The sequence below is a fragment of the Pezoporus flaviventris genome, unplaced genomic scaffold, assembly GCF_033815535.1.
Source record: "Pezoporus flaviventris isolate CSIRO_AGI_PZ_B2104156 unplaced genomic scaffold, CSIRO_AGI_Pfla_v1 ptg000015l, whole genome shotgun sequence".
In the NCBI taxonomy this organism is placed as follows: domain Eukaryota; kingdom Metazoa; phylum Chordata; class Aves; order Psittaciformes; family Psittacidae; genus Pezoporus; species Pezoporus flaviventris.
The window spans coordinates 29,120,541-29,145,863 of NW_026892563.1; the positions used below are offsets into that span (position 1 = coordinate 29,120,541).

General features: G+C 51.5%; 1 protein-coding gene across 1 annotated transcript; it reads left to right on the top strand.

Annotated features, from left to right (window-relative positions):
• Positions 1-4,282: 4,282 nt before the first annotated feature.
• CD101 (CD101 molecule) lies at positions 4,283-24,366 on the top strand. Its single transcript, XM_061454430.1, is given in 14 exon segments — positions 4,283-4,325; positions 5,389-5,442; positions 5,445-5,765; positions 10,696-10,801; positions 10,803-11,063; positions 11,065-11,096; positions 13,851-14,041; positions 14,043-14,235; positions 14,927-15,310; positions 16,234-16,614; positions 20,004-20,017; positions 20,617-20,664; positions 22,069-22,540; positions 24,140-24,366. Coding segments are annotated over 14 exon segments (2,727 nt in total).
• The last annotated feature ends 957 nt before the right edge of the window (positions 24,367-25,323 follow it).

The following is a 25,323-nucleotide window of genomic DNA, read 5'->3' on the forward strand; positions in this document are numbered from 1 at the left end:
TCTTTGTCCACCGAGATCACGCTTGGCTCCAAATAGGCCAAGGTGAAAGACCATGCGCATCCTGCAAAGCGAGCCTTGCTCCAGCAGGAGCATTTGTGCTCTGTCAGGAGGTTCCTGCCCACAGGAGCATGCCCAGGGGACTGCAGCTGAGCCAGGCGGCCTTAGGGAAGCTGGGAAGCCGGCCGGCTCCTGCTTCGTAACTGGGGGAAGCAACCAGCTGCCTTTGAAGTCTGAGCCGGGCTGAGCAAGCCTGACAGCTGACTTCAAAGTCTGTTGCACCAGCTCCCCTGATTATCTGTAGGCTTCTGGCACGTCCCCCAAGACTGCCAGATTATCCCTACTAATGCTGTGCTCTTCCCTGCATCCCCTTACCCTGCCTGGCACCAGACCCTTTGCTTTCAAGGCTGCAGCCTCCATCCCTCCCTGTCCTTGTCCCCCTCCCCAGTCACTGTGGATATGTGGCAATGGCATTTCTGAGCTTGGGACATGGCTCCTGAGATCTGTGAAGCAAAGGCAGAGGGGGCATTTTTGTAGAGCTTACCTGTAGCCTGCACCTCTGGACTATCCCCCCCCTCCCCATTTGGTCACAAGAACAGCCTGAAATTCAGGAAGCTCTCTATGGCACCCAGTTGCTAACAACTAAGCAGGCACTGTGTGCCTTCCCTCTCCAAAAATGCCTTTGGGCAGCCGGGCTCCCCTCCAGGGCAGGTTGTGCAAGCCAAAGGGTGAGGGGGCACCAGGAAGAGAGGGCTGTTTTCTCCTTGCCCCTTCAGCCTCTGCTGGGACCTTGCTGCCTCAAATTACTCTCTTGCTCTTTTGCCACCTGTGCTCCAGTATTTGGGGAGCCCCAGGGTGCTTGTCTGTGTGAGTAGAGATGCAGATGGTGAGTCATTGCTGAGGACTGGCTTGGATATGGGGCTGAGGAGATGGTAGAGCCATGGCTCTGGGCAAAGGCCACAGAGCTTGTGCTCCTCTCAGAGCAATTGGCTTTCACTTGGGATGTTGCATAGCAATGTCAAAACCTCATGGAAGACTCCTTTCTTTAACAAGCTGGGTTTTATTTCTCCCAGAGCAAGCAACCTTGGCAGCGGCTGAAAACACTTCCTGTGCAAAGCCAGATTTGCCCAAGACATGGTTTGAGGTCTGCTTTCCTTTGAAAGGTAGGATTTGTTGGTACTTTCCAGCGGGTGGGTTTGGCTGTGGTCTCTGCTGTGTTGCGTGGAAGCCAGCAGTAAATGTGATGGCAGCAGGCAGAGGAAGCCACAGGTGCTCTAGTGTCAGGCACCCAAATGGGATGAGGGAGCTCATGGGGGCAATATGGAGAGACAGGGCATCTGACTGCAGCCTCTCCCCTGTGTTTGCCTAATTGCTTTTGGCTCTCAGCAGCCTGTTCCCCCTAAAAACCAGCACTGACCATGGGGTTGCCTCCTTCATCCTCAATAGCTTTTTCTGTAGCATTTCTATCCTGCTATCGAGTGATCCTGCCTTATACCCATCCCTCCTCAGGCTCCTTGCAGTGTGCCAGGGGGCATCTGATCAGCACTTGTCTGTCCAGGAGGTTTCCAGGTCACTGTGGATGTTGCTGATTGCTGCTGTGCTCTTCTGGGCAGAGTCTAACTCCACCCTGGCTGCATTGGGTTTGGGGAAACTTTCCATGCTACATTTTTGGGGGTGTTTTTCTGGGAAGCTTTGGCCCAAAGTGACTGAGCAGCATCCAAAAAAAGAATGCCTGCAAAAGGGATCCAGAAGGAACAGAATGGGTAGGGGGGCATGCAATTAAAGAGGATCATCACCTGCAAGAAAGCCAAAGCCAGTGCTATGGGCAGCCTGACCTCCAGCCTTGTGCTCTAGAGTGGGAGATGGTGGCACCCTGCTGCTTAGGTGCTGGTGGTAGCCAAGCTGTGCTAGGGCCTGCAGATCAATAGTAGTCAATTACCATTGCCCTAGTGAAGCACTTCAGCTCACCAAGCCTGGTTCAGAGGAAGCAAGTCCTCTGCTCCTTGTAGGTACAGACAGGAACCCTTTGAACTGTCCAAGATGCGTATTTCCCGCTCACTTCCCATCTGATGTCATCCCCAGGAAAATAAGGTAAAGGGATCTCTCTCTCTCTATGTGTTTGGCTTCCCTGATTTTTCTAATGGCAATGTTATCTTTTGTAAAGGATTCTCTGATCCTCTTCCTTCATCCTGCTTTGTGTGTTTAATAGTCCTGCCGTATGTCTGGTTGCACTGATTTCCCAGGGAGGAAGAGAGTAAGTTTTAGACTGCACAGTCCAAGGGAGCAGGAGCTGTTGGTTTTGTCTCCAGAGCATCATCACTGCCAGTGACAGGGCTGGGCCAGGCAATCCTTCCTGATTTCTCTATTGCAAATGTAAGCAGCAACTCATGCATCATTAGAGTTGCAAACTTGGAATTAAACTGTCCCCTTGTGTGTGTTTATCTGCACACTGGCTGTCAGAAGCTCACTGAGGTTGAACTCCAAGTTTCCTTTCCATTTACGCTGTTGCTGTAGCAGAGATGCTATTCCCTCCTCCAGAGTGGTAAGCAGGTTGGCTTTCTGTCAGCGGGATCATCCCCCGGGGTACTGCTGGCAGTTGGGTTGCTCTTGAAAAGCAAATCCCTTCATCCCTTTTCTTCTGAAACAGAAGGGTTTCATCCTGCACAGAGAATGGAAGCCTTTCACAGGGTTATAACTGTGTCCTACTTCCATAGGGTGTGGGCCCCCATCACCAACAGAAGTGCTGGGGCACTCCACTGCTTCCCAGCCTCTGCTGTATCTGCTCACCACCTCTGAGGAGCCAGTACGTGCGTTTCTGTCCCATGTTGCACCATCTTCTCCCAGAACAAGTGCTGCTCCTCTGCTCCATTTCATTCCAGAGAGGGTAGGTGGCAGGGAACAGGTGATATCCTGCAGGGACCTCTCTGCCTCCTGCAGCAGCCCATTCCCCCAGACTGGATTTGGCTCTGGAGAGCTGCGTGGTGCTGGTGAGGAGCTGGCTAATGGAGGCACCAGCCTTGCAGTGAGGAGCCTCTATATTCTGGCCCCTCAGGCTGTCATATGAATCAGTTTATTAAACAGGGAAAGGAGGGACCTTGTGTTTGTTTTCGTTCCATGAACCTCATTCCCTCTAGGAGTCCCACGGGATCAAGCAAAAGGACTTGTTTTACGGTTGGTTATTGTTTGTGAATCCCTGAGCTAATTTAGTCATTCAGTGGATACCCCAGCAGCACAGCGGGAGCAGCATGGCTCAGGGGTAAATGCTTTGTGCTGTCATCCTTTCTGGGGAAGAACAGAAAAACTAAAAAACCTACCCCACAACCGAAACAACAGCTCCAAACAAATCTGTTCAGAGAGTGTCTCTGGTTTGAGTCCCTTGCCTTAGAGGCTGCCAACAATGTGCCCCATCAGCCTCCCACCATGTCCTTGGCCCCATGCCATACAGCATCTGATACAACCACAGCACTTGCCTTTGGGGCTATGCCAGCAGCTTCCTGGCCCGTCTTCCCAGCACAGCTCCTTGTGATCTTGCCACCCCTGGAAGCAGTGCTGCTCCAGGATCCCCTGAATATGGGTGCCTACCCATGGGATATGCTTACAGGAGAGCTTTCCCAGCTGACTTCTGGTGCGTGGTGATCCTTTGAGAGTTGATAGGCTTTCTGGGCTGGGATGGCTGTTATGACAGAAGGTCTCCTGCCTGTGTAGCCAGGCTGGTGAGGGTTCTGTGGGAGAGGCACCCCACTTGGGTTGCCCACTGCACGCTGAGGCAGAGCTTGGTCAGCCATCCTTGGGGAGCACTGTGCCACCCCAACTTGTACCTATGGCATCATGCTGCTGTCTGCAGCTGTGGAAAAATAACTAGCTGTGGGGAGCTTCATCCCTAGAAATCTTCCCCTGTTCCTCACTGGGGCCTGACCCCTCACCCTCTCTGTTAGCCAGGAGTGAGCTGTTTCATGGAACAAAGTGGAAGTCATGAGGCAGAAGGTTAGCCTGTGAGCTGCTGTCCAAAGGCAAAGCCACTGGGCACCAGGCAGCAGCAGCCTCGGGCATCAATCACCCTTGCAGCATGGGGCTGGGGTGCTCAGTGTCACCTCCCACAGGCATGTTACGTTGCACCCATCTTCCCAACTGGGTGCAACGGCATTTTTGAGCAGAGGAACAGAGGAAACCATCACCACAAGGCAGCTTTCTCCTAGATACTTTCAAAACAGAAGAGTTGCTGTCACCACTGTGTGAGAGCCTTCCACCGCCTCTCTGGAAGCAGACACAAGCAGAGCTGTTTTCCATGGGGCTGGGGCAGTGCCTGCCAGCCGCCTTCCTCCTCCTGGGTGAGTGTCCTGCCTAGTGGTGGTGGCAGCTTTCCTGGGGTAGGGGGGGGATATAAAGCCCCCCCTCAGTACAGATGAGACATTTGCAGGTGGGTGGCTCAGCCAGCACTGCTCTGACTCCATGGTCATGGGAAGAGCTGCGGTGGCATGGTCTGCTTTCGGCAGTGTGCTTTCACTGCAAAGCAATAGCCTGGACCCTCCCGGGGGTTTGGTGAAGGGACATGAGCACCCCTGTTGTGTGGCTGTGGGGAGCATGGAGGGGGCTACTTCATCTCCCCTTCCCTTGGGAGGGGGTTTCTGAGGGTTCCTTAGGCTGTGCTGCCACCAACTCTCTTCCCTGAGCTGGTCTCTGTGGCTGGTTTTTGACTCAGTGCCCACATCCAGTGGGCGTTTTGCTTGGTGTGCCTGTTGGGCATTGAAACAGAGCAATTGTCACCACTGGGAGCTCTGCAGGAGGGGAGGGTGCATGGGTGGCCATCACCAAAGCCTCTTCAGGCAGAAACAGAGGGAAGCCCTTGGGTTCTCCTGGTGCCCTCTGCCTTGCTGGCCCCATCTCCCGCATCCTCCCTGGTTTCTGTCCATGGAGCACCTCTGCAGCACCCAGCCTGCCGGTTCCCTCTGCTACACACATCCCTTGGCTTCTGCATTGCATCTCCTTCCCTTGCAGTGGTCAGCTTTGGCAACTGCTCCCTTATCCCCCCTGCTGTGCAGGACCTGAGTGCTTTGCCTTCTGAATTGTAACACTCCACAAGCTTCTTCCGGTGTTCTCTACCTGGTTGCTGGCTAAGAGATGCTCTCCTGCCACAAGCAGGCTTGATAACCTTCCAGCCGTAGTGATCTGATCTGTCATTTGAATTCCAGTGTGGTAGAGACAGGAAAGTTTAGAGATCTGTTGTAACAGGACTTGTTCTTGCAGTCGCAAGGGGTGTGACGTCCCTTGGACTTCATGCTTCAAAGAATGAGATTACGCAGCAATTCTTTTCAGTTGTGATCTCTTGCACATCCAGACCCACTACTGTTTTGAGTGTGCAGCCCTTGCGGTGTGCTGACTGTTTGCCAGCAGGCTTGAGCACTGGCCAGCAGCTGTTGACTGTTAAGAAGGGGCCCTTCTACCTCATTAGGGTTCCCACATCACGTTGTGGTGCAAGGTGAGCGGCTACCAGGGCCCGTCGGAGCAGAAATTCCAGTGGTCCATCTACCTGCCCTCGGCCCCTGAGCGGGAGGTGCAGATCGTCAGCACCGTCGACCCATCCTTCCCCTACGCCATCTACACCCAACGCGTGCGCAGCCGTGGGATCTACGTGGAGCGGGTGCAGGGGGACGCCGTCCTGCTGCACATCACCGACCTGCAGGACCGGGATGCTGGCGAGTACGAGTGCCACACACCCAACACTGACGAGAGGTACTTTGGGAGTTACAGCGCCAAGATGAACCTCCCAGGTGGGTCCTGAAAGAGAGCCCTGCTTGCTGCTGGGCAGGGGCACAGTCAGGTTTCCACTGCCTCCAAGAGCACAAGAAGTGCTTGTCTCTGGGTCTCTGACAGAGGGGCAGCTGGGAAAAGGGGTGGTTAATGGGACCAGGGGACAAAAATTTTATTACTCTTCCCACTGTGGGATTGCTGCTAACTGCTGGCCATACCCCTGGTCATGTCCCCTTGCAGGTTGCTCTGGCCTTTGCCTCCCAGCCAGGGCAAGGGGAAGAGAGAGGAAGCCTCTGCTGTCCCATGGCCCGACATTTAACTTCAGCTCCTGACTCAGCCACAGCATTTCTCAGCTAAGCACTTAAGAAGACAGGAGTTTTCAGGCTCAGTACGTTAGCTGTTGATGTACTCTCAGGTCAGGGTGTAGGACTTGACCCAAGCATGATACCCACATATAGAGGGAAGCAGCAGGGAAGGGGGAAGGTAATAGGGGGAAGAGGCAAAGGGAAAGGCTCTACTGTGAGCCCATGGAGTCACATGATGGCATGGTCACAATGAGAACAATCAGCCATTGGAATAATCTCCCCATGAAAGTGATGGACTCCACAGTGTTGAAAGTTTCTAATATTGAGCTGGACAGGGTGCTGGGACATCTCATCTATGTCATGCTTTGCCTGAAAGGCTGGTCCAGATGATCCTTGAGGTCTTGTTCTGGGTTCAGCAGTAGCAGTCATTTTTAGTCCTTCTTAGTAGTTGGTGTGGTGCTGTGTTTTTGACTTCCGACCTGGGAACAGTGCTGATAGCACCGATGTTTTTAGTTACTGCTCAAACGTTCAAGGACATTCTGAGTCTCATGCTCTGCCCGGGAGCAGGGGAAGCTGGGAGGAAGCAGAGACAGGACACCTGACACAAACTAGCCAAAGAGGTATTCCATACCACAGCATGTCATACCCACTATATAAACTGGGGGCAGTTACCCAGAAGGGCTAGATCACTGCCGGGGTCGGGCTGAGTATTATCAGTCAGTGGGTGGTGAGCGATTGTATTCTCTTCCCTTGTTATTTTCCCTTATCATCATTATTATTATTGGTGGCAGCAGCAGTGGTTTTGTGTTATACCTCAGTTACTGGACTGTTCTTTTCTCAACCTGTGGGAGTTACATTCTTTTGATTCTCCTCCCCATCCCTCTGGGAGCAGGGAAAGGAAGGGGGTGGGGGGAGTGAGAGAGCAACTGCGTGATTTACAGCTGAGCTTAAACCACGACAGGCCCAATGTGGGGCACAAAGGGTTGAGATAACGACAGATCTGACCAGAGTGTGTCTAATCATGTTCATGAAAAGCATTAAGTGTTTCTGATTAATAGTCACTCGTCACAAAGCTGATTTATTGGCTCTCAAAGTTGTTGCTCTTGATCTCACAGTTTCAGCATGTCGTACCTTACTTACAGCCGGTATTTGCTGTGTTAGTATTTATTGGCTGGGGACCTTGGGCTAAGGTTCTTGTTTCACTGTACTTCATGGCAATGACTTGTAATACGGGTGGGCTCCAGCAGCAGGGCGGGACGGACGTGGCGGTGGACTTGTACCTGGCCGTCCGGCTGCTCTTCACCGGCCTGGCCCCCATCCTCGCCTCTGTCTTTGTGAGGCTGCAAGGAGCTGAGGGGGAGCGGCCCCGGGAGCCAGCGGTGGCCAAAGTGGCCCGGGAGAGCGGCCCCGGGGACCAGGAGGCTGGGAGGGGGCAGCTGCCAGTGGAGGAGGTCAGGGCGGTTGAGAAGGGGAAGGTGGCGGCTGCCTAGCAGCGGGAGGAGGCAGCGGAGGAGCCGAGCCCTGCAGCTGAGCCCAGCCCCGTGGCAGCTGAGAGCATCCCCCAGCAACCACCTGCTGAGCCCCACAAGTCCGAGCCCCAGGAGGATGCAGAGAGCAAGGTACCACCTTTGGACCTGCCTCAGCTGAGTCCAGCCTCGGGCACCCGGGACAAGTGGAGGATGCAGGAGACCATGCAGCCTTTCCCAGCAAGGCAGAGGAGGAAGATCTGGACTCGGAAAAAGAGAAGCTGGTGGTGGGAGAGCCGGCAAGCACAGCAGCTACACCAGCCCCAGTGGCAAGTACAGCAGCATCGTTAGAGAGTTCTGAAGGTTTTGAATGGCCTTTGGCTACCCCTGGGACCTGCCTGCTGACTGTGATGGGGATCAGCATGTTGATACAGTGTGTTTTATCCATGACCATTTTGTCTGATCTCGAAAGTTAAGCAGAGTTGGGTTTGGGTCTTGTCTAGGGTTAGACGATGATATAGGAGGACTGTCGTGGTTTAAACCTAGCCAGACAGCTTGTTCACTCACTCCCAGTGATTGGTGTCAGGCTGGAAGCAATTGAGGCCTGCGTCCCCCCCCCCGCCAGGGACTCTCCCCTTCCCCGCTCCCAGAGGGATGGGGAGGAGAATCAAAAGAATGCAACTCCCATGGGTTGAGACAAGAACAGTCCAACAAGCAGTGTACAGCACAAGTCACCACCGCTACCACCAACAACAACGATAAGAGAAAATAACAAGGGAAGAGAATATGATACCACCCGCCGAAAATCAAGTCCCACCCAGAAGACCCCATGTTTTTCCGGGTAACTCCCAGTTACCCCCCGGGCATGATGTGCTGTGGTATGGAATACCTCTTTGGTCAGTTTGGGTCAGGTGTCCTGTCTCTGCTTCCTCCTGGCTTCCCCTCCTCCCTGGCAGAGCATGAGCCTCACAAAGTCCTTGGTCAGGGTAAACATTACTGAGCAACAACTGAAAACATCGGTGTTAATCAGCACTGTTCCCAGGCTGGAAGTCAAAACACAGCGCTGCACCAGCTACCAAGAAGGAGAAAAACTGACTGCTACTGCTGAACCCAGGACAGAGGACCAAGAGGTTTTCCCCAAGGCTGGACAGTCATGAGTGGCAGGGTGTGTGGGACAGTACGGGTGAGTATGTAGTCCACGGGGCCCCTCCCGTGCTTTGGAAGCATTGGAGATGGAAGGCAGCTGTATGGAGTCCCAATCAACAAGCTGCAGAAACTGCTGAAGGGGATGGTGAATTATTTTGAACCTGGTGGGCCCATGACACTTCAGGCCATCGCAGCAGACATGCAACATAAAGACGGAATCATGATCAAGGGGTGGACTTGGTAACAGACGCTATTGCCCAGGTTATTCACGAGTGTGAACACTGCACACAGCCTCTCCTGCTCTGAACGATTGTTACAAGAGGTGCAGCCTGACATCATGGACCAGATGGATTCAGCAGCTTTATAGGGATTGGTCCATGCACTAAGATAAGAGTGCACTGAGATAAGAGTGATGGTATCTTGAAAATGTGGGATCTGAGCATGACGTGAATGGTATGGAATAAGGGGTAGGTACTGTCCTGGGTTCAGCAGTAGCAGTCATTTTTTCTCCATCTTAGTAGCTGGTGCAGTGCTGTGGTATTGACTTTCGGCCTGGGAACAGAGCTGATAACACTGATGTTTTTAGTTACTGCTCAAATGTTTGGTCTGGCCAAGGACTTTGTGAGTCTCATGCTCTGCTGGGGAGGAGGGGAAGCTGGAAGGAAGCAGAGACAGACACCTGACCCAGGCTAACCAAAGAGGTATTCCATACCACAGCACGTCATGCCCACTATATAAACTGGGGGCAGTTACCCAGAAGGGCTAGATCACTGCTCAGGTTGGGCTGGGTATCGGTCGGTGGGTGGTGAGCGATTGTATTCTCTTCCCTTGTTATTTCCCTTATCATTATTTTATTGGTGGTAGCAGTAGTGGTTTGTGTTATACCTTAGTTACTGGACTGTTCTTATCTCAACCCGTGGGAGTTACATTCTTTTGATTCTCCTCCTTATCCCTCAGGGAGCAGGGGAAGGAAGGGGGTGGGGGGAGTGAGAGAGCGACTGCGTGATTTACGGCTGAGCTTAAACCATGACAGGTCTCTTCCAACCCGGTATTCTTTGATGCTATAGTAGTAATTCCCCTTGGTATTCATCCCTGTATTCTCTTTATGCTAGTGGTGTACCAGTCTGCACTTGGGATTGTGAGGGGCTGGATGTTAATCTCTTTGGGGTTGCCTAATTAGTACTGGTCATAGTTTGACTAAAGAGGGTACTGCAAAGAGCTTCATTGTGCTTTCTTGCTTGCTGAGATTTTAAGCACTTCACATGCCTTTGCATCAGCTGATGAAAGCCTTGTCAATCAACTACGAAAGATATTTCTCCTATGCTGTCAGATTCATAGAATCATAGAATAGGGTTGGAAAGGACCTGAAGTTCCAACCCCCCCTGCCATGGGCAGGGACACCTCACACTGAACCATATCACCCAAGGCCTCGTCCAACCTGGTCTTGAACACTGCCAGGGACAGAGCATTCACAACTTCCTTGGGCAACCCATTCCAGTGCCTCACCACCCTAACAGGAAAGAATTTCCTCCTTATATCCAATCTAAACTTCCCCTGTTTAAGTTTTAACCCATTACCCCTTGTCCTGTCACTACAGTCCCTAATGAAGAGTCCCTCCCCAGCACCCCTATAGGCCCCCTTCAGATACTGGAAGGCTGCCATGAGGTCTCCACGCAGCCTTCTCTTCTCCAGGCTGAGCAGCCCCAACTTTGTCAGCCTATCTTCATACAGGAGGTGCTCCAGTCCCCTGATCATCCTCGTGGCCCTTCTCTGGACTTGTTCCAACAGTTCCATGTCCTTTTTATGTTGAGGACATCAGAACTGCACACAATACTCCAGGTGAGGTCTCACAAGAGCAGAGTAAAGGGGCAGGATCACCTCCTTCGACCTGCTGGTCACGCTCCTTTTGATGCAGCCCAGACTGATTCATTAGGGCTTGACCACAGTTTTGTAGTGTCTGGCACGTTGCCCATTGAGGCCCAGAGACAATTTTCCCTCTGACCATCTGCTCTCTGTTTCTTCCCCATGCTCAGTGATTGCAGACACCCTCTGTGCTTCCCTGGCACCGCAGGTCCTCACCTGCACCGAAGGGGATGAGGTGGAGCTCACCTGAGAGGTGTCCAAGCTCACTGCCCAGCACACATCTCTCTATTGGTTGGTACCATCTTCATGGAGCAGGAGAGTACTGCTCTGAGGAGGTCCTCACCCTCTCCAAGGACTTTATCTTGAAGCCAGGGCCTTCTTACACGCAGAGGGCTCTGGTGGGAAACGTGCAGCTGAATAAGATTGGGAACACCACATACAAGCTCTCCATTGAAGGAGCGGAGCTGTCTGACCAAGGGCAACTGTATTGCGAGAAAGCTGAGTGGATTGAGGATCCTGATGGGATGTGGAAGGATATCTGGGAGGACATTGCTGGTGATCATGAGCCAGGGTAAGGTCCTTGTAAGCTCACATGTTCATTCTAACTCCTTTGTGCATTTAAGGCTCTATAGCAGTAGCCTTGTCTGTTCATGCTGTCACCAGTCTACTGGCTTTCAGAGAAACTGGTGTTGCTGTTTATTAGACCATCTATGCGTCCCTTCCTAGTAGTTCACATATGGTAGTAATGGAACTGTGGGTCAGACTGTGCTTTGAAGAAGGTGCACCTAACTCCTGTCTTATGCTTTAGGAAAATGTAATATGAAGTATTTAGAAGGAGGAGACTTAGATTTGCTACCATGTGTAAGGTGGATTAAAATAGGAAAGCTTAAAACCAGCCTTTTGCAAGTGCTGCCTGTCCTCCCAAACACCAGTCTTTGCCAGGCACCTCGTGTTCCCTCTGCCCAGCAGCTTCCCATGGCTCTGGTTCCGTGGTTCTGGGCAACCTCATCTAGTTGAAGATGTCCCTGCTCACTGCAGGGTGGTTGGACTGGATGAGTTTTGAAGGTCCCTTCCAAACCAAACTATCCTATGACTCTATGGCTCCTGGCATCTCCAGACTCTGTGCTGCATCTCCCAGGGCCAATAAGAAAATCCCTCTCTCCACACTGCCCTGGGATGGTTACAGTGTGTTCGCTGCCACTCATCTGAACACATGCCTTTTGCTGGCTGCAGTTGTTTCCCTGCTCTTCCCTCAGCTGTGGGTGTGTAGCTGTGCCCAGTTGAAGGGAAAAACTCCCTTTCTCACAAGTAAGTTTTACCTTAAAGCAGCCAAGACAAGTCTGCATCTAGTTGACACCCTTTAACATATGCAGTAAAACAGGAGCAAGTCTTTCACTGAAAACCTGCCTGGGGATGTGGTGTACCCTGTTCTCATGCCTCAGGGAAGATGAAGGAGGCTGCAGAGCTGGGGCAAGGAGGGAAACCAGTGTCTCATGGTAGGGTGGTGAGGCAGAGCAGGAAACCAAAGAAAGGGAAGGACCAAGCATCCTGTCTGTGACTCAGGAAGGCAAGGTACTGGGGGAGGGAAGCAAAGTGCAGTCTCACACTGTCAACAGTCTGGTTCCTAAAACCTGGCACAGCTTTATTCCCCTTATTGCACGCTGTTTGCAGCAATGGCTTTCCACGTCTGCTGCTGCCTGGAGAGCAATAGCAATCAGTGTGCTTTCCTGCATCCATCCGCTTATTCAAGAGGGTTCATCATGACCAGTGTGGCTTTGGGTACCAGTGCCACAGGATTGTTTAGAAGTAGAGAAACCTTGTCAGAGTTTACTATTTGCCCTGTGGTAGCTGTTAAGGGTATAAGGCAGGCGATAGTGGGAAGAGGACAACATGGTGGTTGTATTAGAGCTGCTGGTATTGCTGGGGGGTAAATAGCAACGGACGTATGAGCCTTCCATCCTGTCAGCATGGTCCCATGGGAGAGGCCAGCCTGCAGGGCTGAGCATCCCACCTCAGCGGCAGCCAGTGACCACTCTGACCATGGCTAACCACTCCACTGGTTTCTATAAACTTTCCAACAAATATTTGGGAATGCAAAACACATCTGCAGTGGCTAGGATTCCTGTTTGCAAACTGTTTATGAACCAGTGTTTAAATTCACAGGGTACTCTGCTTTCAATAAATTACTCAAGCCCTTGCAGTGGCACTCTGGGAGCTGCTCTGTTTTACCTCCAAGCTACAGCACATAGCCTTGCCCTTGTTAGACATGGGGGACCCTACAGTGACCCAAGGAGATGGAGTGTTGTGGACCAAACTGCCTGCCCATGGAGTCTGAGCTCAGCCCTACCCCTGTTTTTGGCTGTGCCACTGCTGTGTGGGGTCACGGCACAAGGTTTTGGGGCACCCTGTGGGTCTCTGCCTGCATCCACTCCTCAGCCAGACCAGTGCTGGGAACCAGAGCGCATTAGTGGCAGAGGCTTTGAGGCCCTGTGAGAAAGGTAAGATGTATCATAGGACCCAGAGACTGGGTCTTTACTTCAGGTGGAGCTGACTGACCAAGAGGGTCTGCCAAGGAGAAGGTGGCTTTGTGCTCCCCATGGTGCTACCCTCTTTGCTCAACGTCTGCTGCTTGTCGGTATGAGGGACAGGGCAGGAACCTAGGAGATGATCTCCACCTCCTCTTGCTTTCCTCCAACTTCCGTGTGCTGTTACAATCTTGATATTTCTGCTTCCTGTGGAACTACCCCAAAACCTCTCTATCTTGGGGAGCATCTGTTGCCCACATCCTGCAGCAGCCAGTGAGGGCTGCAGCGTGTGGGACCACCAGCATCAGATTCAGACAAGCAACTTGAGTGCCAGACCTCCACTCACCTTTTCTGCAGACAGCAGAATTAAAAACACCACTGAGTGGTAAAGCCCCTCTGTGCCCCTTTCCGGCTTAAGGGATATTTGTCACATGAAACAGAAGAGCTCCAGGAAGTGAGACAGAGCAGCTCCCCCCAAAAAACTGATGCCTCTGGGTTAGGATGCCTGAGCTGAGCCAGGGGTGGCTGTGGCCCAAGGCCATCTTGGGGGGTGCTCTGCTGTAAAGAGGGGAGCTTAGCTCCACTGGACTGTGGTGCCTCCTCCACCTGAGATTGCTGGTTAGTGCCTGGCAGCTGTCTCTCCATGGGCAAAGTTTTCCATCCTGATGACTTTTCTTATGAAAACTGTTTCAGCAGAGAATTCCCTCACATTTCCCTCTGCGCGGCCATCAGTGCTGCCAGGCAGGAGAAAAGCATGAGCAGGGCCCCCTAGCACACTCTTTGCTTTTGACTACCCACAGGTAGAAACATCTCCATGGACATTGCTGTTGCTGAAAGCTCCCTTTCTGAAGGTGATGCCTTGCAGATAAATTGCTTGGTGGGATCTGAGAAGAGCAACAGCAGGCACTTTCAAGTGCTTTGACTCCTCAACAGCATGGAAGTGGCCAAGGCTGACCGCCATGGGGTATTGTCTTGGAGGCAGAATATGAGGAGAGAGAGAGAAGCTGGGGCAGCTCCAAGCATTCAAGCAAAGCAATATGGTTTATGTCCTCACTATCTATGAGGTGGGGCTGAAGGACAATGGGACATACTGCTGCTCTGTTTCGGAGGTGAAGACTCCTGGAGACTTTCACAGCATCCACACTGTTCTGTCATCAGGCATCCAAGTGAATGTGAAGCAGAGAGGTTGGTAAATCCTAGTGGCTGCTCTTCTGGGTAAAGCCTGCAATAATCCCTGACTAGGGAACACTTCAAGTCTGGCCTTATCTTGGTAGGGGCAACACACATGCTGTTTACAGCAAAATCGCAAATGTGCCATAGGTTTTGGTAGATAATAGTGTAAAAAGCACTTGCTTCTGGCAAACATTAGCATGACAAATGCTGCAGCTCTCAATAAAGTGTAAATCTATAGCTTAGGCTCTTTGCAATGTTTTGGGGCAAATAGGTACAGAGTTTTGAAGAGGTTTGGTCTCCCTGTGTCTTTGGAAAATTGTGAGCAATGCCTGTTGCTGTTCTGAGGATCATGGGATGCACCCAGCAGAGCAGGTACTTCTGGATGAGGGGAATAGTTGCTATTTCCATCAGGGTGATTTCATGGTTTTGGAGGGATTGCTTGTAAGAAACCACTCTGAGAGATGTGCAGTAGACTCTTGGTTTTCTTGTCATAGCTGTATGATGACAATTCTAATGTATCAGGAGATGCCTGTTGAGACTATTTCATAAACATTTCTTTATGTATCCGTGTCCCAAGAAAGGCACTCCTTTCTGTTTCTATTATCGAGATTTATCTAGTCTCTCCATTCAATGCTGCAGTATCTCTGGCTTTCTCTGAGGAGCACAACAACTTCCCCTCCAAGTTGGTAACTGTTGTTTGCAGAGAGCCAATTGTGCCTGTCCATGTCTACTAGCACGCTGCAGGTCATGGCAGGAGGTGCCCTGATCCTGCTTTGTGAGGTGCAAGGAACCATCAGCCCTATGTTGGTGTAGTGGGGGTGTCTGCCACTGCAGCACCCAGGTCCTTGGTTGCTGGTGACCACCATGGAGCAAGATGGCACCCTGAGCCTGGGCAGCACCTACCAGGACAGCAGGATTCCGGGGAGCCTCCGGCTGGAGAAAGCGAACTCTGGTGCCTTCACCCTGGTGATCCCCAGCATGTTAGATGAGGATGACGGCGGGCAGTATGGCTGTTAAGTGACAGAGTAGTCCCGAAGCCAGAGCTGGATAAAGGAGCGGGAGACAGCAGTGTCAGCTCCATGGGAGGGTTAGGCCAGTCCTATTTCTGGGCTTTCAAGCTGTATGTGCTGGAGGCAAGGCTGGAGAAGCGGGTGGACAGAAGTCTGCTGTGCTCTAAGCTCCACTGCTGCTGTTGCAGGATGACCTGGGGCTGATCACTTGGCCATGGCATGCTTCAATTACCCCCATTTCTAGCAGAGTGCTTAAGTCCTCCATGTGACATGTTTTCAGAGGGATAACTGGGACAGAACAGCTAAAATGCAGAGACCTCAAAGACAGTGGCTTGCTCAGGAGGTCTTTCTGACTGTCCCTTAGCTTAAAATACAAAATATCTGTTCTAGCAGCATAATTACTTCTAGTAGTTAAGCTCAACAAATGCACTTGCTGTGTCATATGGTGGCCTTTGTCAGAGAGACACCCCTGGTGCAGTCATCGCATTTCTTCTCCTGCCCTCCTGTCTGTGCACAGAGCTGCTAACCTCCCTGCATGCTAACCTCCCTGGCATACAATGCCCACAGCGTTTCTTTTGATTGCTGGAATGTGTGCCTTTATGGAGAGGCAGCTTTTGGCTGTGATTTAGGGTGGTTTTCCTTTCTTATTGCTGGGCTGCACGTCCAAGCGCACTGGTTGGTCCAAACAGGGCAGCAGCATCAGCAGAGGATCCCTGGCTCCCTCTTGCAGGATGGGACTGGGGAGCCTGGAAGAGAGGGTACTCAGGGTTACCCGGGTTGTGGGAGAGCAGGGGGTGAGGCAGGAGAGAGGGAGGGTCGGTGTGGGGCTGGAAGAACACAGGACAACCCATGGGACAGTGGCACTGGCAGAGGAGCAGCAGGAGTGGTGGCTGCCATGGGGCTGAGGTGGCTGAGGCAGTGGGGATGTCCTGCATAGGAAGAGGGGTGACATGGGGCAGGATTTCTGTCGTGGTGCCAAAGGCTCTCTCTTCCCGAGTAGGTCTTGGTCTGTACGCCATGCTGAGAAGCCGAACTGTCACTGTCAGATATGGGCAGAGTTTTGAACTCATCTGCCAAGTGAGCACTAACTATACCCTTAGGGAGGTGCCAGTGTCTGTGAGGTGGTTCTTCCAGCCCAGCCTGTCCGGTGGCCACTATCAGTAGCTGGACCACAGCACCATGGCCTGTGGGACTGTGCAGCCACACTTCCAGGGGAAAGCTCTGTTGACGAAGGCTGACATCTCCTTCAGGCTGCCCATCCACAGTGCCAACAGGTCATACCTGTGTGAGGTGGAGGTCTGGAGGAAGAACACCCTGCTGTTGGGGCCACCAGCAGCCCCCACCAAGTCCAATCCTGTGGGAATAAAGGTGGTGCTGCCAGGTAAGCAGCGCCTCAGGTGCTTCTTCAGCAGAGGTCTCCTCTTCTGCAACTTCAAATCCATCAAACATGATTGGGGCAACCAGGACCAGTGATGGCTGGGGTGTCCCTAGCAGAGTCACCTCCCAGGGCTGCAAAAGACGGTGCTGCCTGTCCTGTTTCTTCCTCAGCACCCACAGCTCCTGACAATACTCTTTGTGGCGAATTTGGTGTTGGGGAGTGAAAATGCCTATTTATTTGCAGATTATGCCAAGTATAAAGGGCCCTCCAGCCCACCCTCCCTGTGCTTGCTCCCTGCTGCATGGTGTCAGCTTGCTGTGCTCACGGATGGGGCTGCTGGAGGAACTGGAGGTATTCCTGCCAAAGCCTCTAAGCCTGTGGAGGCGGGTGTGAGAACATGTGTTTGGGTTTTATTCCCCTCTTGTCTGTTCTGCCAGCAAAGGAGAGTTCTTTTAACTTTGTGCGTTAAGTGCTCCTTCCTCTAATCCTTGGATTTTCAGAATTGCAACCCAGTGAACTGAAATTATGTATTTTCTGTGGGTTTTTTGTTTTGTTTTGTTTTTTTTACAATTCATGGATTTGCGGTATCATAAGCTGGTAACATTTCCTTCCCTTTTCAGGTTTGTTTCCGTGGTGCTCTCCCTCCTGCTCCACTGCTGCTCTTTCCTTGCCCCTGCAGAGCTGGATGCTGGGACGCTCTGTGTTACACCTGAGCTACAGCCACCCAGGGCCAGGAGGTCTGTGGGGTGTACTGAGGCTGGGGGTGACAACAGATAGTGTCTGTGAGTGCATGTTAGTGGTTAAATGGCACTAAAGATAAGCAGGTGTAATTGTAGAGCATCTGCACAGAGGAGACAGTAGCAGCAGAGATACTACATTTGGCTCCAAAGGTATTGCAGCTGCAATGCCATTAAAGATGTTGATAACTGGGAGGGCACAATGCACAGTGGGAGGTGGCTGCTGGCTCTAGTGCTGTCTCAGGCAGCGTGAGCCAGCAAAGGAAACTTAGGAAGGGAGAGAAGTAATTCTGGGAAGGAGGCCGGCTCTAGAAGCAATGGGATGAGGCACAGCCATGTCCACAGTCTCTTCCCCTGGCTCCAGCAGTGAGAGACTCTCAGTTAATTAAACAGAAATGGAAAGCATGTCTTTCTGTCCCAAAGGAACATGGAGGCAGCTGCTTTGCCCTTTTTGGTAATTGATCTTTAGTGGTAGCAAGAGGAGAGCTGGGGGTGAAACAAAGCTAGATTCATGGCAAGTACTCTGCTTCCTCTTGAGGTGATCTCTGAGAATGTAACAGCAATTTTCCTCATCAAAGTCAAGTGCTTACCCCAGCAGTTCCTGTGGCTTCTCTCTGAGCTCTAGTAGCTTTTGCTTCTCAACTATTTTCTGTCCCTGCGGGTGTCAGGACAGGCCATACTCAAGCCACAGTGTCAGCCCTCCCTTTTGTGTCCCTGAATAAAGCTCCTGGCCATCAGGAGGCTGCTGTGTTATATTCCTCTGTACTGAGCAGCTGAAGTTAAGAGCCAAATCTCTTGCTTTTCCCAGCGTGATCAGCTCACCTGTCAGAGAAACACGGTAGCTGAGGTTGGCAGGGACATCTGGAGGTCATCTGCTCCAAGGCCCCTGTTGAAGCAAGGCCACCTAGAGTAGGCTGCCCAGGACTATGCCCAGTGTCCCTCTCTGGTGTTTTGTGCTTCCTTAGAGCTGGCTGTGGGCTGGGTATGCTTTTAAATGCTGAAGTCCGAAGATACCAACTTGCATCTGGTTCGTAAGTGCACTCAAGCCTGCTTGATCACGATGTGTGTTGATCTGATTGAATTTGCATAGCTTTCTAATTATGGTGATTGCTTTCCCATCTTTTCTGCTTTTTGCCCTTACTTATTTCTTCAGAGCAGCAAATGTGCGCTGTGAAACACAGGGCAGCACTTTGCTGATCCCTTGGGAGTGGCAATCTCCTAGACCTCCCAGTGGACGTCTCTGCTGAAGTGAGGTAGTAAGCAGGTACTGGGGCTTGTGCAAGTCCCATTGTGGAGGAAACTGTCAACCTTTTGGTGAAAAAGTGTGTATGCAGTGTGGAGAGAAGAGGGAGGAAGAGCAATAGGGTGCAAAGAGAAATGAGCAACATAAGTGGATGTGAGCAGGGAGGTTTTGTTGGCAGACAGGGTGTCAGGAGTCATCAGTTGGGATATTTTGCATTGACCAGTCTCAAGAAAGAGACTGATGGTCTCTGAAGTGGATTGCACGAGTTTTGAGAAGAAATGCTTGAAGAAAGGGGACATGAGTGGACTTCATTCTGTGGTGTCTCCCTTCCCCACCAGTCCCTGTAGGAGAAGCCACAGCTCCCTCCTGGTCCACAGTCCCTCTCCATAACCTGCTGCCATCACATCCCTTGGGGAAGTGCTGCAGAGAAGAGCACCCTGCTGAGCCTGTGGCTGAGGGCAGGGGCTGAGATGCTCTGCAGGGACATCTCAGTGTGTGTACTTGAACTGGCACCCAGGAAATGAGCTTAAGAGAGCTTGGCTGCCCCTGTCCTCCATGGCACAGGGCATCCTGCTGCTCAGCTGGTAGAAAGGAAAATGTAAGAATGGAAACTCAGCCTACGTTCACTTAAAATCCTGATGGTGTCTCATGCCAAGTCATTTCTATTTACCCACAGGTAGATACCTGTGTGTACCTCTTCCCCTGACTGCTGGCCTCATCTGGCAGAGGTGGTATCTCAGCTGAGGAGAAACACAGGTAGCTAGAGGCCCTTTGAAGAGACTGGTTCACAGCCTTTCTGTTGCTGGAGGAGTAGGAAAGGTGTTAGCAAGAGGTGGTGTGCAGCTGGAAGGGGGTCTCAAACCAGGAGCAGCCATGTACCCTGCTAGGGGGGCAGAGCTGCAGGCAGCACCACAGCTCTCCTCTCCTGATGTGTTCACTGCTAAATTGAATAATTGCTGGGTGTAATCACAACGGATGTTCAGGACTGTGTTGTGTGGGTTTGGGTTAGTAACCACAGCAAAGACCTGAGATGGCAACTGTTTGTGAAACCCACTCAGGCTCTGCAGTCTCTCTGAGCTAAGACATTTATTCACAGCCTCCAAAGTGATGTGCTGTTTTTGTCACTTATGTGTGACACTTATGTTCAAGCCCCTTGGTCCCCCAGGCTCCTCTGCTGCTTCCCTGTCCAGCAGCACCCAGGTGATTCACTGCCACAGTTCAAATAAGGGTGTGTGGATTTGTTCTTTCCCTCCTCCCACACACCCAGTTACAGCATCCCTTATTGGGTCTTTGTCCTCTTAGCACCCTCTTTCTCCCTTCTCTTTCAGTGGGCCTCTCAGGCCAGCCTTCCTCTCCAGCATCTTCTTATTGGCAGCTGCAGCCAGCATGATGATTTTGTTTCTCCGTTTTAGAAAGCAAGCTTTGGGTGGTGTCATGGTTTAAACCCTAACCAGGCAGCTTGCTCACTCACTCCCAGTGAGTGGTGCCGGGCTGAGAGCAATCGAGCCCCCCCCCCCCTGCCCCCCGGGGCTCTCCCCTTCCCTGCTCCCAGAGGAACAGGGAGGAGGATCGAAAGAGTGCAACTCCCACGGGTTGAGACAAGAACAGTCCAGCAACCAATGTACAACACAAATCACCACCGCTACTACCAACAACAACAATGATGAGAGAGAATAACAAGGGAAGAGAATACGATACCACCGGCCAAGAAACGAGTCCCACTCGGAAGCCCGTGTCCTTCCGGGTAACTCCCAGTTACCCCCCACCCCGGGCATGATGTGCTGTGGTATGGAATACCTCCCTGGCTAGCCCGGGTCAGGTGCCCTATCTCTGCTTCCTCCCGGCTTCCCCTCCTCCCTGGCACAGCATGAACCTCACAAAGTCCTTGGTCAGGGTAAACATCACTTAGCAACAACCGAAAACATCGGTATCACCAGCACTGTTCCCAGGCTGGAAGTCAAAACACTGCACTGCACCAGCTACCAGGAAGGAGAAAAATGACTGCTACTGCTGAACCCAGGACAGGTGGCTACAGAAGATCACTCTGTGGAAATTGCTGGCGGTGCTGACACAGTGTCATGGTGTAAACCCTAGCCAGTTAGCTTGTTCACTCACTCCCAGTAAGTGGTGCCTGGCTGGAAGCAATCGAGACCCCTCCACCCCCCACCCACCCCCCCCCCCTCCCCCGCGGGCTCTCCCCTTCCCTGCTCCCTAAGGGACAGGGAGGAGAATTGAAAGGGTGCAACTCCCATGGGTTGAGACAAGAATAGTCCAGCAACCAATGTACAACACAGATCACCACCGTTACCACCAACTACAACAATGATAAGAGAAAATAACAAGGGAGGAGAATACAATACCACCTGCCGAGAAACGAGTCTGACCCAGAAGCCCGTGTCCTTCCGGGTAACTCCCAGTTACCCCCCACCCCGGGCATGATGTGCTGTGGTATGGAATACCTCTTTGGCTAGCTTGGGTCAGGTGTCCTGTCTCTGCTTCCCCCTGGCTTCCCCTCCTCTCTGGCACAGCATGAGCCTCACAAAGTCCTTGGTCAGGGTAAATATTACTTAGCAACAACTGAAAACATTGGTGTTATCAGCACTGTTCCCAGGCTGAAGTCAAAACACAGCGCTGCACCAGCTACCAAGAAGGAGAAAAATTGACTGCTACTGCTGAACCCAGGACACACAGCCATTGAGTACAAACTCCCAGAGGAAGCATCAGGAAGGACCACACTGGAGTTCAAGCTCCCAGGTGAGCAGAGGGTTATCCCTTGTATAAGTGCTGCTGGAGGAGGCTGGAAAAGTTTATTATGGGGCCTCCCCAAAGCTGGCAGGGCTGAGGGAAAAGCAGTGGCTCCTGCGCTGGATCTGAAACTTGGGGATGCAGGAGGCATCAGTGCCTCTTGAAGGGAAATAGGGAATTAGGGGGATTTACTACATCCTCCCAACCCAGACAAGCTGGTATTTTTGCCACTGACAGATGCTGTCTAATGCTTCATAACAGTGAATCATGGCATCTTCTTTTTCCTCCAGCATGAGGTGTGCTTTGTTGGTTGTCAGTGCTCAGAATAGAGAAGAAACCCTTTTCTGGTACTCCTGAACATCTTGAAGCCAGACATCCAGTTTTCCTTACCCTGCAGCACATTGCTGTGGGGAACAAGGCTGAAGACTCAGCTGCTCCCTCCTTCAGCACTGCACTGCTGAGGTGCATGCTGGGTGTCCCTGCATCAGTACTTCCCTCTCTCAGCCTCACTGGGTTGCAATTCTAAATAAAGCAGATCAGAGAATTCCAGCTTCCTAAATAGCATTTTGTCTAAATGATGCCCTATCACATATTTGGAGTAGGTGGGAATTATTACAGCAGAGGGTTATGAATAGGGGGCAGAGATGATGAGGGGAACACCTCATGGAGCAAGGGGTCTGTGGGTGTCCTGCAGAGGCTCTTGCCATCCCAATTCCACACACTTTATGCTAGAGGATTTCCATCAGCCTGCAGGCACAGACAGACGCATTTATATGGCAACTCAACATATCTTTCTGCTCACATCCTACTTCAGGGCAGGAGCTGCAGCTGGAGAAAACCAGCCGCATCATCTTGGTGAGGGAGGGAGAGGAGGTGACGCTGCACTGCCTGTTGCAAGGTGCCCGCCTGCCCACCACCTGCTTCTTGGCCACATGGTTTAGGGGCAATAAGAGCAGCTGCATCAGGACCCTGCTCACCCTCCACCATAATGGCTCTGTCCAGTACCCCCGGGAGAGCCTGGCAGGGAGGCTGTGCCTCCGCCACCCTGCTGCCAATGACTTCAACTTGACACTGCACAGCATGGAGGGGGCTGACGCTGGGCTGTACCACTGCTGGGTACAGGAGTGGCAGCAACAGGGTGAGGGGAGGGACTGGTTTCTGCAAATCTTGGCACGCTTGAAGTACATCCAGCTCATTACCATCCTGATGGGTAATGCTGCTGGGTGGAAGGGGCTCCTCATCCCACATTAGTGATGCTGGCTACGATGGCAAAGGTGCCGTGGGGACAGGAAGGCTTGCTAAGGGATTGCAGAGGGGATCAGTGCTGGGGATATCACCAGAGTTATGTTGGGAGCCAGGAAGAGGAGCCCTTTGAGGGACATGTGCTATGGGCCTGGTGGGCGAGGCAGTGAGTCCCAGTGTTGATGATCTGCCAGGGCTGAAACCCAGGTGCTTGGCATTGTAAACATTGGAGGTTGTGGTTATATGGGATATCGAGGGCTCTGACTGTGAGGTATGTGGTCCAGAGGGTACCATTCAGTGCACTTATGTCTGCAGTGCTCTGTGGCTTGTGTGCTCTCTGTGAGACCATGGGCACAAACCATGTGCCATTGGGACCAGAGCTCTTAACTGTTTTGGGGAAAAAATTATTTCTTGCTGGCAAGTCCGTCTCCAGTGAGGTCTCTAAAAACAGCCTTTGTCCTCTTAGGGTGAGTTGGGTGCATGACCAGTGCAACAATAGAGCTGTGTGCCTACATGTGTGTATACTTCTGCACGAGTTACCTGTACTGACCATTGTGGAAGAGCTCAGGGGACCCTTCCCTTGTGCCTGCTACTGGCACAGGCAGGCATGGAGCCTATTCACATGTGTTTGCAACTACAGCAGAGCTAATCTGGATTTAATTGCATAGGGAGGGACTGACAGTGCTTCATCCCCCTCCTGTTTTGTTCCTGCTGTTGTCCATCATGGCTCCTTCTAGCACTTGGATTTTTCTCCTTCATCAGCTCCCTCTGTCTCTTGTGATCCATTACTGGTGGAGTAACCATTGCTAAAATTACTTCGTAACTGCTGAAAAATTCTCCTCCATTTTTGGTGGGTTTTTGACAAGTGGTTTTCATGGTTTTCACAAAATCCAGGAGAAGCTGTGGGTGCCCCATCCCTGGCATCAAAGCCAGGTTGGACAGGGCTTGGAGCAACCTGCTCTAGTGGAAGGTGTCCCTGCCCGTGGCAGGGGGTTGGAACTGGATGAGCTTTAAAGGCCCTTCTAACCTGAACCAGTCTGTGAGTCTGCGAAGATCAGCTGGGTGTTTGTTCGCTCTCTCTCTTTTTCTCTTGTGTGCATATGTGTTTCTTCAGTGATGCAGGTATCTCAAAATGCCCCTCTGGATCACAAATTCAAATGTTTGAGCAATTGCCAAGGGGCAATGACATAGTCATATGCCAGTATACCTACAACCAGGAGTAACTTCAGCTGAACAAACCAGGGCTTTATCTGACCTTCCAAAATAAGAAATTGAAGCAAATTGCATGGTTTTTCTCCCCCTTCTCCTCAGGCAGCCTATATCATAGAATCATAGAATAGTTAGGGTTGGAAAGGACTTTAAGATCATCTAGTTCCAATCCCCCTGCCGTGGGCAGGGACACCTTATGCTAAATCATATTGCCCAAGGCCTCGTCCAACCTGGTCTTGAATTCATAAAAATTGATAGGTATTGAAGATTGAGGGGAAGTGGTAAAAGAATAACCTATAGAAAAACAGAGAGAAACTCAAACTACTTGGGGCCTCACTCCTTTTTTTTTTTTCTCCAGAGTCAACCATTTTGTCTAGAACCTGCTTATCCCCATCAGTGCTGAACTTCATTCTGTACTTACCACTGGTGCTGATCCTTCTCCTGGCCCTTGCTGTGTTGTGTTGGTACTTCAAGTTCAGAAGAAGCAAGAAGGGTAACATTACAGGAGACCAGCTGATGGAGCTGCAAGGGGCTGGAGGGGTTGATAAAACAAGGGCCTGCAGTGGCAGATATAATTGAAGGAGATATAATTGAAGGAGTGGAGCTGGACAGCTGAGGGGGACAGTACTTGCAGAGGGGTTTGTTATCATTATGTAGTAGCTTTTGCAATGAATCCTTGAGATTGTGTGTTTTCTCTCAGTGGAATGAAGCAGCTTTGGATTACTGAGCATATAGGGTTTTCATAACAAGTGTTCCTCTCTCCTAGGTTAAGTACCCTCCATTTTCAGACTCTGTTCATTGTGGGGTATTTGAGGTCCTTGCAGTATGTGTCTCCCACTGTGGATGAAAGTGGTGTTATTCCTTGACAAGTATAAAGGGAAAAACAGCTCTTTTTGCACTGTGACACCAAAGTATCTAATTGCTACTCATTTTAGGTGACTTGACAAAAATCTCTGTGGCTAGAAACTAGTGGCAGAACTAGAAACAGAGTATTGGTGTCCCAGTTTAAGGCATTACGCTTGCTTTTGCCCACCTTTTGCTGAGGACACTTTTTTTTTTTGCTCATTGTTTTGCTCAGACACTGCTGTCCCCTCTTTCTGAGAGTGCCTGTGCCCAAAGAGCATCTTCTCTGAAAAGAAATGGTCTTCATCACAAAACCTGTCACAGGAACCTGAGGACTGAGCAAGGCTGGCTGGGCCTGAAGAAAGTCCATAGCAGGACTACCACAAAAAATGAATCTTGTAGACCCAATACAGGACTCGTGTGAAATCTTGGATCCCAGAAGGAAGAAGTGGACACCAAGACATCTTGGAGGTGAGTGTAAAAAGACGTCCCAGCTCCTCTGTTTGGTAGGTCTGCTGTAGGGGAAGTCCAGCCTTTCATGCCTGGACTATCTGTGAGTCAGGAAGCTGGGACCTGGTATTAGGTGCCTCCTTGTTGTACCATGTAATAAAAAAGTCATGTGCTTGTGGGGCAGCTCCTCTGTGCTCCAGCATCCAGCTCAGGCTCACCTTTTCAAGGTTGAGGCATTCTCCT